Genomic DNA, 15005 nt, shown 5'->3' with positions numbered 1-15005 from the left:
AATATCATACTATAATGTATTATTTTGCATTCACAGGAGATTTGCAATCCTAAAACACTTTCTTTAAGTTTTTATCATCTTTTTTCCAAGCATGACTAATAACTGTTTGCTTTATCCAACACGATCCTGAGAAAAAATAAACTGATATATTTATAATAATCAATAATTTATCATTGTGATTTATTTCCTTTAATTAATCATAATTATGTAATTTTACAGGCTGCTGTTGACCTCAGTCAATGGGAATTGGATCAAGCGCACAAGGTGTTCACTAGTAAATCTCAAAATGAGCTGGACACCATCACCTCAGATTTTGACTCGCCATTTGACATCCCATCTCCTCCCCCCTTAGCCAACAAGCCATACAAACAACCATACAAACCTATGACCAGCCAGTGTGAATCCCCCGTCATTCTCAACCACCGGCTGAAATCCTGGGAAAACGCAGATGACGGCTTTGCTCCTTTTGACGCGCTTGAGAAATTGGGAAGAGCACCGATTGCCACCATTTCTGAGCTGCAATGGGATGAATCTGTGACGCCGTTGTCCTCGGAGACGGTGGTGGAGACCCATGTGGTCCAGCCACTCCGCAATGCTGACTCGTCAACACAACAGATGGATGCCGAGCCTACCATGGATGCTCCTGCTACAACCGACGTTCTTCCCGTAACACCTTCAGCAACGCCTGGCATCACAGACCATGGGTCAGCAGCAACAATCGGTGCCTCAAACCACCACGCGGCAGTACTGGACTCTGATCGCCTGACTTCAGTATCTGTAAAGCTGGCTGATGCCGTCACCCCTGAGCAATCACAGACCCAACCTGATGTGTCTGATAATGAACCCCCAATTATCACCCTCTCCGTTACACGGCCTCGTGCCCTCGAGATGGTGCACAACACTTATCCAAGTAATGACCCATCTCTGGTAACCTGTGACTCTGAAACCGACACCATCATTACTGAAGCAGACTCTGATGCTCACATGCACACCTCTGATCTTAAAACGGAGACTAGTCCTCTCCAAAACATCAGCGACGACTCAAACGATCACAAGGAAGCATCTGCTATTCTTGTTACCAGTACTGAAAATGACATTCCGTCTGCCAACACAGATAGAGCTACATACGAGTCCATTTTCAATCAGTCATTTGCTACTGAGATATTAAATTCTGTTGAGAGGATTCGTCATATTCCACCTACTGATACTTCAGACCATGCCCTTAATGAGGACCTGCAACTTATTCATTCCCATCATCAGGCTAATTCTGTGGCAACAGGAAGTGGTCATGACGGGGTTGAAGATGCTCCGGGTCCCACAGAGACTATTAATAGTGATACCAGTCTGTTGAATGAGACTCCACTAAATTCTGCCCTTTCTGGTCACAGGACAGAGGCAAGTGATGCTGCATGTACCAACATGGATGTCCATAACAGCTGTGATGCTGCATGTACCAACATGGATGTCAATAACAGCTGTGATGCTGCATGTACCAACATGGATGTCAATAACAGCTGTGATGCTGCATGTACCAACATGGATGTCAATAACAGCTGTGATGCTGCATGTACCAACATGGATGTCAAAAACAGCTGTGATGCTGCATGTACTAACATGGATGTCAATAACAGCTGTGATGCTGCATGTACTAACATGGATGTCAATAACAGCTGTGATGCTGCATGTACCAACATGGATGTCAAAAACAGCTGTGATGCTGCATGTACCAACATGGATGTCAATAACAGCTGTGATGCTGCATGTACCAACATGGATGTCAATAACAGCTGTGATGCTGCATGTACTAACATGGATGTCAATAACAGCTGTGATGCTGCATGTACCAACATGGATGTCAATAACAGCTGTGATGCTGCATGTACCAACATGGATGTCAATAACAGCTGTGATGCTGCATGTACCAACATGGATGTCAAAAACAGCTGTGATGCTGCATGTACCAACATGGATGTCAAAAACAGCTGTGCTGCTGAAGCGTCCAGTATTGATACTGGGTCTAAGGAACAGGTGCCTAATGCTCTCTATGGCCATCCCTCCCCTCCAGGGTTTTCTTTCCACCCTACTCCCTCTGAAACGGACTCAACTTGCCTCCATGCAACTTCCTCTTGCAATTTAGTTTCCAATGGATTTGGCCAAGACGTTGATGAAACTCTTAATCCTTCGGTGATGACGCTCTCTCACACAGACAATACGGACTCATTTAACTTTGTTCCCTACTTCGCCCATCACCGCTCACTGGAGACATCTCACACCGCCCCGCTGAGCAATGACCCTGGCCGTCCCTCTCCGGCATTTGAAACAATGGCTGCGGCAAATGGTCAAGAGACAGAAGTCGAGGCAATAGAAGAGGGGTCCTTGACCCAGCCTGAAGGATGGGTGTGTGGGGGCTATGTTGTGCCCTGTAACCCAGTACTCCGTAGAACTGGATCAGACGACAGCACCACGACGGAGGAAGGCAGCACCGTGACGGACGTCTACTACAGTGCTGTGGAGGACAACATTGAGGACAGCAGCTATGAAGACTCAATGGATACTGCTGTGGAGGACAACAAGTCGGACAGCAGCGATGAAGACACTGTGGAGGACAACATTGAGGACGGCAGCGATGAAGACACAGTCGAAGACGAAAGAGTAGATGCATATGTGATGTTCATGACGGAGAATTTGGACACGTCGCTCACGGAAAGCAAAGACGATACGTGTTCGTTGAATGAGCAAACGTGTTTGTACGTGGAGTGTGAGAAGGATTCACAAGAAGAGCCTGGATTGGGTGCGATCGTGGTGGTACAGCCGGAGAAGATGGAAGACATCTCTCAAACCAAGAGTGCAACGCCGGATTTGAGCTATGAGACGGAAGCGAAGAACAAGCGAGGTGAAATATTGTGCGAGGATGAGCAGACAGAACGGGAAGATCACACGGAAAAGCAGGAAAAATACAGTTGTGAGAAGGAGAATATTGCCACTTCTGTGTTTCCAGAAGACTGTGATGGAAGGAGGCAGGAGGAAGGAGAGAGACGGCAGAGAGAGCCACGGATGAAAGAGGAGGAATCTAAAGATGTTGGAGAAGAGGAGCGAAAGGAGGAGTTACCGGCCACACCGGTCTGGCAGGTGAACAACACACAGGTGGAATGCCAGGCGGCCCCGCCCTACTCTCAGCCACATGGACGGGAGGAGGAGGAGGAGGCGTCAGAGGGAAACCTGAGCATGGACACACAAACAGGCCTGGGAACACAGGCCTACCCCAGCATCCATACAGAGCTCCCAGGGCAGGGGATACAGTGTCACCTATACAAAGGTTCCCGCAGGACTGGGAACATACAGTCTCCCTCCCCCGCTCTTCATGTGGGGGAAAAGGAGGACACTCTCACTCACACTCTCCTGCCTTCAGATAGCGAGAAAATAGGCTCGCACACGTTTATAGAGACAGAAGGGCTTGGCAGGGCAGAGGGAGTGAGGGCAGGGAGCGCCGTTCAAACAACTGGCCACTCTGCCGATAGTGTCACAGCAACGGCCCAAGCCTCAAACACTGAGGAGCACAACAAAAGCATGGGCACCACGGCAGGAAGTCCGATATCAGAGGGAGAAGATGGGGGTCAAGATCGTCCGATATGGTGTGTGCAGCTGCCCTCAGGCCATGTAGATATTGAACACAACACAGAAGCCCAGAGCTGTGAGTGGGCGGGGACTATGAGTCAGAGAGGAGACGGAGCGAGCGCCGTGTCAGACCAGGTGGCAGACGACCAGGTGGCAGTCAACCTGTCAGTAACAACTGCAGGCACACACCAGCACAACGCAGAGCCTCCTGTCACACGCAGCGAGAGAGACGACCGGCTGCCAGCCACGCTTCCCAGCCTGTCTCAGAGTCAGAGGTATGCCATGAAGTTGATTTAGTTTGATCAAACACAATCCTAAGATAAATTATGCAAAAAAGAGAAAACGATGGTTAACTTTTATTTTAAAGTGATAGCATATGACATGATGCAGATGAACTCTTGAGTGAGACTATGGCAATGCAGCTGTGAGATTAAAAGTATTGCTCCAATTTAGGACTGCTTTTATATGGGAAATGTTTAGATATCAGAGCTGCTTTTGCTGGCCTCCATGGAGCTGTATGGAGCCGTAAGTGTACATTACCGTAGCTGTATACTAGCTGCTCTATTGTAGTTACAAAGACAAACGTACAGCAGTTCTCACTGCACAGTGCACACTTATCTGATAAAGCACTCGACTGTGACAGTTTCTGACAGTATTCCTCAGGTCAGCATTGGGTCAGGTTTACCAACAGCACTGTGTGTACTCTACCAACCGGCTTGATGAATAGGCGTACACATTCTATCACGTAACGTGACAACGTCATACATTATGCACTTGGACAGGTAATTGGTGCGTAACGTGGGCTCACTGCATTAGGTTAGGTCGATCAGTGCCTGCTTACACTGTTTCTTCATTTGCTTGTTTTCAAATTGTAGCCTCTCCTTCTCAGACGTGTTTGAGAGATCTCTGTACATGTATTATTTGGAAGCGTGGGTTGTCTGCTTTTATAACACAATGCACTGTTGGGCGTCCTCATTCTATACAGTTACTGCAGAGCACATAATGGAAGCTGCCATGGAATCTATGTTTTGTCAGACATGGTGGCGACTGGCGAGAACATGAGAGTTCTCAGTTCTGTCCTTTTATTTAAATCCATGTGCCTCTCTCCTCTCATCAACCATCAAACAGCCTAATGGTGACACAGCAACTCTTGGTTAACCCCAAGAATTGTCAAATTGGTTTTCACTCCTGTGCTTAGTCTGTCATCTGTCATCATGTGTGTGCGTGCGTGCGTGCGTGCGTGTGTGTCATCCCCATGCCAGATGATGCTTCTCTTAAAACAAGACCTTGTTGTATACTGTATGCAGACAGACATTTGAATACGGTGCAATGTGAATAAACTTAATCTGAATGCAATGTAATCTGCATACAATGTGAATCCAGCGATAGTATTCGAAGTAATGCTGTCTTTTAGTTTTAGTCCACACTTTTGGATAGATTTGTTTGAGGGTTTTTTGTAGATTATTGAGCAAGCTACATTAGGGTTAACATATTGTTAAACCCCCAAACTTATGGGACCGTATACTTAAGGGACCCTTAAGTATACTGCACATCAACTTGCATACACACACAGGCGCACCCATGTGCTTATGGACGTATTAAATGCCCTAGGTGTTTTCGTCAAGATGGGGGACAGTTATTTCAGGGCTTAGCAGACGTACAGTAACGAGCACACCTTTCAACACTTTCTAATGTTGAAGAACGGCATTGTGATAGCTTCAATAGACACATCACATAGAGGGAGCCAATTACAGAGGAAATAATAGCGTAACAAGCAATAAACCTAAAGAGTTGATTCGATGAACAATTTTCATGATAGTCTGGCAGTCGAGGTGGAGGGGTGGGAAAGTTCATATATAGTCTTTTTTTATTGGCCACTGTCACTTTTGGGCAATTATTGTTATTGGGGTTTCTTGTGACCCTACCATTAACATCCTATGGCTGTCAAAAATGTCAAACTTTCCTTTTGCTTAAAGTAGCATGTGACAAACTAGGGGGTTTTCATGATTCCGAATCCATTCCAAGCATTAGTTTGGCACAAAATACACTCCTTGGGCTAAAAACAGCCATAGCCACTTGCCCTATAATGTGCTCACCTCATCACATTTGTCATGACGTCTATGGCCGTTTTAGCCCAAGGAGTGTTTTTTGTGCAAAACGAATGCTTGGAATGGATTCAGATTCATGAAAACCCCCTAGTTTGACATGTCGCATGCTACTTAAAGCATAAGGAAAGTTTGATATTTTTGACAATTTTGCCTGCCATAGGAGGTTAATGGTAGGGTCACAAGAAACCCCAATAAAATAAATTGCCCAATAGTGAAACACTCAAACGTCATTTCTGAATGTTTTTTTTGTTTTTTTTCGACCAATGACAAAGCTTCTAGGAAGATCTTTCAATGCAGATTGTGGCCCCTAGATGTGTCACAGGGAGCGTTTTACTCATTGCTGGCTGTCTGAATACCAAAAAGGAAAGGTAATTCAAATCTGGACATACTGTATATTTAGCTTATAGCTACCGGTACTTTAAATCCAACATTATTTTAAGTGTGGTGAGAATAAAGAATATCGGAGCTGCTTTTGCTGGCCTCTATGGAGCAGCATAGAGCTGTAAATTGAATGAATTAATGGATTATTTTGGTGCTTTACATGTACAGTTGTTTGCATAATCAGGGTTGGCACCAAAAAGCTTATTTTGCCTACCCTTTTTTAAGAGTTTCTGACAAAACAAAAAACAGAGAAAAAAAAGAAAAAAACTGAGAAGAAAACGAAACATTTTTTCGAGCTCAGTTTAACAAAATGAAACAGGTGGGTGGGTGGGGAGGACTGGGAAAGGAGTTGTGGGAGAAAATGTAAAAAAACGAAGAGTCATATTCTCTTTCTGTGAAAACTGCATATGATGTCAAACTCTTTGAATAAAATTTACTTAAAAAAAATGAAACAAACAAATTGAAAACAAAAAGCTTAGAGCTCTAATCAAAGCTCAATCCATACGGGGAATAAAGGTCTAGTATTGCAGTTACAATCATGTGATGCTTACAATAGGGTGACCATTATTATTTTCACAACTTAAGTCTACTGTACTTGCATGCAGGCACACATGTATGCGCTTATACGCATATACAGTACTCTATAGCCATGTTCATCAAGGTGAGGGACAGTTATGTCAGCACTCCGCTTAGCACACCTGCATTACTGAGTACCAACCTTTCAACACACTTTAATGTCGCTCAGAATAGCCTTATGATAGTTTCAATAAACACATCGCAGAGGCTGTGGAAATGATCTAGTAACTATTAGGAACATTTATAGTAGTTTCCCTGTACACTTTTTAATGCACAATGTTTTTGTAATTGAAGTATGAAGCTTCAAGTCATAAGACTTTAGGTTCAGCATTATTTTAATTGTAGTGAAAACTGGGATTCACATGAATGCTTGAAAATGGGACTAGTACCGGAGTGACTGGTCACCCTAGTGAATACTATAACTGTATGTACGTTGCACGGTATAGTATTACTGTGTATCACGGTTTCATGTAAAGCATAATGTTGTTTATTTGGTTTGTTGGAATTGGTTATCCGGCTTGTTGTGCGTCAGGCTTGATGTACGTCCGGCTTGTTGAGGCTCCATGTGAACACAATTGAGCGTGTTTTGGGGTGGGAAGCCATGTGTGGAGGGCAATCTTTGTCGCTGAGCTAGCGAACATCATAATAATAATTGTCCATTTTATTATTGATCTTAATTATGGCCCATTTTCCACCATGGGCCCATTCAGAAATGGGTAGAAGCAATGCTGGAGAAACTATTTGGGACTAAAAGCAGTGGCACATTATGCAATTTCCACCTCTGTGCTGCTACACCACAGTCCACTGAATCACCACAGCCTTCTGAATCACTGTGTTGTTGTTGCTTTGTTGCCTTGACCATTAGGTGGCAGCATAGGCTTACGCTTCCTACATAAAGCGCCTCTCCTGTTTAATGATTTGAAACAAGTTTAAGGCAGATGTTTAACCAAGAGCAGTGCACACATGTATTGTGGATTTGGGTTCTGTGGAGGTTATTACATTACATATATAAGTGCCAGTCTCAATATGCAATGCAATTCTTATTGAATCAAATGTATTTGTAACTCTGAGAGTGTACAAAAGTAACCAAATGGAGGACCCTTGGTATTACCGTATTTGTACACAGCAAAGCAGTTGACCCTCACCCTACAGTAATCGTCCTACTTTGTCCCCGTAGAATTTATAATAATCATTTAGTGTGGATTTTAGCCTTTTTTACAGGATAGCCAAAGACCAAGACATCTAACAGGGTTTGTTTGTTTGTGTTGTTGTGTTTTCTGCCTCAAAAGTAAACCAATCACCACTAATCCTCGCATAACGGCACAAATCGTAACCGCTACGGGCCGAGAGAGAGAGAGAGAGAGAGAGAGAGAGAGAGAGAGAGAGAGAGAGAGAGAGAGAGAGAGAGAGAGAGAGAGAGAGAGAGAGAGAGAGAGAGAGAGAGAGAGAGAGAGAGAGAGAGAGAGAGAGAGAGAGAGAGAGAGAGAGAGAGAGAGAGAGAGAGAGAGAGAGAGAGAGAGAGAAACTGGCTACACAGGAGGAAATGCCTGCAGCAGTGAAAGTCAAACTGAAACTCGTGAAGTGTGTAAGATGAATAGTTAATATCTATGCATATTTGAGCACAATCCAGCCACCAGCATATTTGGGCATTATCCCGCCACAATTTGAACATTCCATAGTAGATTGGCGTTCTCAACGGCTTTTGTTCAACATAAATCGGCCTAGGGCATTAATCTATCGAGGAAAAGAACATAAAAGATGAAATATGGTGGTTTCTACCCGACTGCGACGTTTTATTGCTTGAGCTGTACCTGTTCATCTTGATTTAGTATTCTTGTGCTTTCGCCAATTAATTCCTCCCCACACACATTTGTGTGTTGTCACTGCTGTTGTGTCCAACTGACGCAACCGGCCAGTGAGGAGCCCCCACTGGGAGGACGTGGGGCCTCCGTCCTAGTCCTCCCGCCCAAACACGCCCCAGCCCGTAGGAGTACGTGCAAAATATCACCCTTGCCGTCCGGCTTCCCTGCCCGAACAACACGGGCCAATCCTGTTTGTATATATAGACGCTCGACAAAGCCGGATGCACCACGGTGGATTCGAACCCCCAGTCTCAGTCAGTGGTGGTGTGCAAGCATTTTTACCACTGTGCCACCCACAGCGATATTGTAAACTAAATTCTATATCTTCATAAAACTCAAATGGTTTAAGCCTATCTATCCCTTATATTCCCATGTGAAGAATTTGCCTCTAATGTTCTATTCATCTTAGAGAAACCACTTCAAGTGACAGTTTGAAATTAATCTGTGGTCATGGTTTAAATGTCAGTCTAGAATTTTGTGGTGCAGCCTGATTAAAATGAATCCCTGTTTGAAGTGAAATGTAAATCCAGCCAGGTGTCAATAAGAATTGGGTTAGATTAGATGCTTAAAATATTGTGCAATATGCTTAACAGATAAACGGTTATTTAAACGGGGTTAGAAGGACTTAATATCTGTTGGTGCAACCTTGTTTTTTCATGAGCCATGAATAACGCAGAACCCAGACTCATGAAAACATATTTTTTTGTGTCTCAGTGGAACACAATAAAAAAAGTAATGTTTTAGTTTTTCATGACAAATGTTTCCAAGAAAATCTAATTCAATTGTACCATGCATGAGACAAATCCAGCCCCTCCTTGTACATGTCAGTCATGACACACCCTTTTGTTACAACCTCCATTTCTGACATTGTTTTCATACAAGTTTGTCACTGAACCTGTCAGCAGCAGCTCTATAGTTAAGCAGTCGGCTTTTGACAGCAGTGGAATGAAAAACTGTCAAGAATTGTATCGTCATTCATGAATCTGACACCAAAAATGTTACCTGAAAAAACACCTTAAGTACATTTGCGTCCACCATCCACGCAGAAGGGGTAACGGATTACATAATATTACACTAAACCAGTATACTGTAGGTAGATACCGGCTATATACAGTATAGCCTACAGCACATTTTTTCTCCAGTACATTTTCTTCTTTCACACAGGTTTCCTGTGTGAAAAGGCAGGCTTCTGTCTCTTTTATAGGCATTGCCCCATGCTTTATGAGGATTACATCCATCCATCCTCAACTGCTCAACAGCTTATCCTTGGTCGGGTCACTGGGGCAACAGCTCCACCAGAGAGCTCCAGACTTCCCTCTCCATAGCAACATTAGTTACTTCATTCTGGGCAACCCCGGGCGTTCTGGCAGGTATCTGGGAGATATAAACCCTGCAACTCATCCTTGGTCTTCCCGGGGGTCTCCTTCCAGCGAGACGTGCATCGAGGATCTCCCTAGGGAGACGCTCGAGAGGCATCCTAACCAGATGCCCGAACCACCTAGGCTGGCTCCTTTCCAAGCGAAGAAGCGGCGACTATACTCCGAGTCTCTCTCGCGTGACTTGTCTTAGAAACCAGCCACCTGTCTGAGAAAACTCATTTCGGCTGCTTGTATCCACGACCTTATTCTTTCGGTCATGACCTACACTTTATGATCATAGGTGAGAGTAGGAACTGAAAACAGTGAAAAGAGTTGTTGGCAGTGTATCTGGATTCTGGAGGAGGTGTTAAGCAGCACCTGACCTGATTAGACCTGGGTATTATGTTAAATCAAGAAAACGCAATGTACTGATGCTCATGCCTTTTCTCATGACTGTACATGTAACGGCGGTGCACTCAGTCATGTGAGCATGTTGTGCATGTACCAAAGTACTGTACATTCTGTATGTTCGCTGTTCCTACACATCTCATGTTGTTGCTCTATGGTGTCATCGATGTATATTAGGATTGATTTGACTACAGTTGACAGGTTGTGATCTAGGGTAATTGCATGGGTAAACCATAAAGCACTAAACCGGTTTGTAATATGCCAACATAAGCAGCAATGTTTCATTGGCTGCCATCATCTCACATACAGTACACAAACTAAAGCTAAACTATCTTTCACAGTCATCTCTTTCTGTCCAATAAAGGATACTTGACTTTGTTTTAGCTCGCGTACACACACACACACACACACACACACACAGAGACAGGCTGGAGTACAGGCTGAACCCCTTAGTTTTTATACTTCTATTTTCCCTTTTTCGTGCTGTACTCCTATTGTATACAGTTTCCTTGTCTATTCTATAAAGCATGTTTTCTTTTTCTTCTTAGTCAAAGACCATATTTGGTTAACATAAATCTGTTTCTAATCAATTTCACAATTCCCTGAGAAGCAGAGTTGAGTCATAGAAATGCTTAAAGGGAACACCCTGCCCATGTATTATTGAATTTTATTGTTGTTTAGCTAGCACAGAGTAGTGTGGATATTTTAAAGAGACTGTTCAGCCACTGGTTAGTGTTTACCCTGCAGAATGGTGCATGTATAGGTTGCCAGTTTGATCCCGGGCTCCCCCAGAGTTAGTGTCGAAGTGTCCTTGAGCAAGACACTGAACCCCTAATTGCTTCTGATGTGCTCGTTGGTGCCTTGCATGGTTTCCGCCGCCATCGGTGTATGCGTGTGTGTGTGTGTGTGTGTTTCAATGGGTGAATGTAATGCACAATCTATGTAAAGCGCCTTGGATAAAGGGCGCTATATAAATGCACCATTTACCATTTACCAGATGTGCCATTTGAGAACATAAGTGCCATTGGCAAGAAAACAAGTATTTCCAGAAAACAAATCCAGGAAAAGTACACGAAAGCCTGAAGTGTTGGAATGGCACATCTGTATTTTATAAGTTAACGCTTGGGTTGAAGTGAGCTCAGTTGTCTTGGATGTGTAAGTGTACATTTAACTCTTTGAGTTAAATTGAACTCTGAGTAAAATTTTCAATGAGGATTATTTTACTGTGGAATACGGTATGTGAGTTTTTGCTTGTGGTTGCCATCAGGGACAAGTGTGGTCCTGACGTTAATGCTGGAAGAATGAAAAAGATGAAAAAGCAATCAAAGTTGTCCAAGAATAAGAAACTGTCAAAAGAGTTGAGTTGAGAGGAGGGGCTGTGTTTTGGCTATGAAAATACTAGTTAAGATAATATATTATATAAGAAAACATTGACACCTTCGGGTGTGCATCAACAGCAGTGTAACACATGAGAGGTACAGACAAGTGTACACTTAAAATAATCATGGCTGCATGTAGTTTATTGACAAAAAGTTAAAATGTCATTGGTGGATTTATTTTAAACATAGCATTGACATTGTGAGTTTATCGCGTTAGTTTAATACAATCAGATAAGACTTTTCTGTTTCTTGAATGGGTCTGTCAATGGAGAGAACTTGCAGCTAGATTAGTATGCACAATCAGTCCAACAGTCTATGAATGAATATAATTATTCTCTCACCAATTATTCTCAGCAGCATCAGTTAAAGTTCTCCTAGTAGTATTTTAGTTTTGTGGAAGGAATGCCACTTGGCCTCAGAATTAAAGACTTTAATTTTTCTGGCTCTCGGATGAGCTCACAGCCCTGCCCTTCAGCCTCGTTGATCCAGCCACATTCTACAGGGGAAATTGACTTCTATGTTATGAGTTGATAAACAAGTTTATTTTGTTCTTTCCCCTGAGCAATTTGCATCGTATAAGAAGTGAATCATTCTTTGTGGTCACTGTGAAGAGCACATCATGGATACTGTTAGCTTCGTTTCCCACCCATACAAATATTAGGGGCACTAGGAAATCTAAGAGGCGGTATTTTAGATTAAATGTTCACCAGAGTGAATATTAATATGAATACCACTGTGGACAACACTTTAATTTGAGGCTGACCGAAGCCCAATTTTTGGGCTGGACCATTTACTGACGTTTTTTAAGTTAACAAATTTGTAAAATCAACGTCATATATTTGATTATATTATTATTAATATAAAATGTTATACAGGTTGATTTATTTGACAAAATTAACATAACCTTTTGATAAGAAGTTTGGGGTTGGGACAATAAGTTGGAAGACTTATTGTCTATATCAGCCGGTAACACGCGGGAGTCTGTCCCCGTAAAACAAAGCGCTAGACCAGGGGTTCTCAGCGTTTTTGGCTGCCCCATGAACTTGTGGTTCAAAGGCGAGAGCTCTTCCAACACAAATAAATACTATTTTTATCAAGTTTAGCCTAATTATGTGAAAATAACAAATTTCTAGTAAATGGCAATTACAACATTCAAACGGGATCAATGTTATATACGAGTTATTATTAAAAAATTGGGGCATCTGCATAACTTCCCATCCCAATTTCATCAAAAAAAAAAACAATATATTGGCCAAACCCATAATATTGGTCAGGCTCTAATTTGAATCCACAAGGACTTGAATCAAGAATTGAAAGACCATGAGCCATATCCAAATACATAGTGTAGTAGTTAGAGTGTTGCCATGGAGATATGATCTTATTTAAATATCTAGGGTAGATATTCGCTGCACAAGTTCACTCAAGTTCACACAAGATCACATTGATCTAGATACATATTCCATTTTTGTCTTTTTTATGCTGTACTTTAATCTATTCTTGTATTGTGGTATATCTGTATGTGTGCAAAGTTAAATTCAACAGCACAACATAATCAGGTGCACAGGTAGTGTAGTGGAAAGATGATAGCCAAACAAGAAAAGGCCAGTTCTAGGCACTAAAACAACTTATCAGGAATGGAGGAACAAATCTATACATATAAAAATATATTTATATAATATTGTAAGGTGACTACTTGGCTACCAAGTTAAGAAGATGCCAACATGGGTTTGACTAGCATATTATGGTCAGGGCATGAATCATCATTGCCACCTTACAATAAAGACATATTTGCCCCTTCCTGCTACTAATTAAATGTGCCTGTGAGGACTTGTTGGTTTGTTTTAGTCATATGTCAGTGTCATGTTACTGTTGTAACTTGGAATATAGCCATGAACTTTTTTTCCCCTGTACATATTGTCCTGCCTTGTATACAGTATACTGTTTTTCTCTCGTGTTTTTCGCTCCTGTAATAATTTCCCTCAGTGGACCAATAAAGTACGTATACCTTTATTTTACAGAATTGCTATCACCGTAGAGTCACCCACAACTGACCAATTCTGAAACGAGTGCAGCCATATGGCACATCGCCCGTCACGAGACAATCAATCAATCAGTCTCATCCTTATGTGACGAATACTGAAGTTCCATACTGTATGTGTCCAACAGTGTTATTTGACCATCTTGACCTAGACCTTTTTTTTAACGCTTTTAGTTTTTAATTAAATATATACGAAACGGGTAACACAGAAGGACAAGAAAACTAAAAACAGCAACAAAAAAACTAAAAACAATCAAACCAACAAAATAGGTCATGGGATGTATGGTACCAAATGGCAACAACACATTTGACAGGATTTTGGATTCATTACAATCATTAATAACATGAAGGATGTAACCCATGTTCACAGTAGATCAGCCCCCGCTATCTAAATCTATCCATTTCTTCTTTCACCCAGTTCTCTTTGGAGTCTTAATGAATATGTCATCTGTTCTAGGAGATGCAATTGTTTCACAATATTGACAAATAGGCCAACAGTAGGACCATTTTTCTGTAGCCAGTTTCTTGTAATAGCTTGTTTTGCTTGCTGCAAGTAAAGTCTTAAGCAAGCTTTGACCATCAAATTGCACCATGTCAGATACTTTAATACATGGAGTTTCATGGCCTTGGTGTTGTGATTTGATAATGAGACTGCAGTGTATTTAGGGAAGATAATTTCACAGTCCCTTTGCAACTCAACTAAAGCAGGTTTCTCAACGTTTCACATTGTGATTTTATAATAGTCATTAAGAATGATCTACAGGAGGCAATAATTAAATAGTTCATAGTAGAGGTTATGGAAATAGTGACAATGACAAATTCACACTGCTGTCAAACTTAATTATGACATTGATTGATTGAATATTTTTGAGGCAACATAAATGCAAACAGCACAATGTACAGTCAGGCATCAGTCTGTTTCGCATGCTATAATATATTTATATATTTGGTGTCTAATATATAGGTGGTGTGTACAATAGACACGCCACCTAATGTTACACATGCAACTATTGTACATAAAACTTGATTAACCTTTTAAAAGTTGAATGATTCATACATTGGGTATGGATTAAAAATTACCCTTTTGCTTGTGACTCATATGCAGTCAGTTAAATGTCAGAGACTACAGTATTCGTGTAATCTTTGTAAGAAATCTGTAACCAACATCTGTTGTTTGATTTGTTTGTGTGATTAAGTGATTTAGAATCAAGTCTTTGTTAATGCCTTAGTGAGAAGTACTTAAGTGAAGGGTTGGGCAGTGTACGGCAGTATTTAAGAAG

At 42.0% G+C, this 15005-nt stretch overlaps 1 protein-coding gene across 1 annotated transcript in view; it reads left to right on the top strand.

The window, feature by feature from the left end:
• The window catches only part of crybg2 (crystallin beta-gamma domain containing 2), a 65542-nt gene that overhangs the window by 18111 nt on the left and 32426 nt on the right, over positions 1–15005 (top strand). The window contains exon 4 of the mRNA XM_083788712.1: positions 220–3890. Coding sequence (XP_083644838.1) covers positions 220–3890 — 3671 coding nt within the window. The remainder of the gene's footprint in view (positions 1–219; positions 3891–15005) is intronic.

The sequence above is a fragment of the Protomyctophum parallelum genome (genome assembly GCF_964188405.1).
Source record: "Protomyctophum parallelum genome assembly, chromosome: 1".
NCBI classification, from domain to species: domain Eukaryota; kingdom Metazoa; phylum Chordata; class Actinopteri; order Myctophiformes; family Myctophidae; genus Protomyctophum; species Protomyctophum parallelum.
The sequence above is the reverse complement of the archived record's forward strand: the minus strand, read 5'-3'. Positions and strand labels throughout refer to the sequence as shown.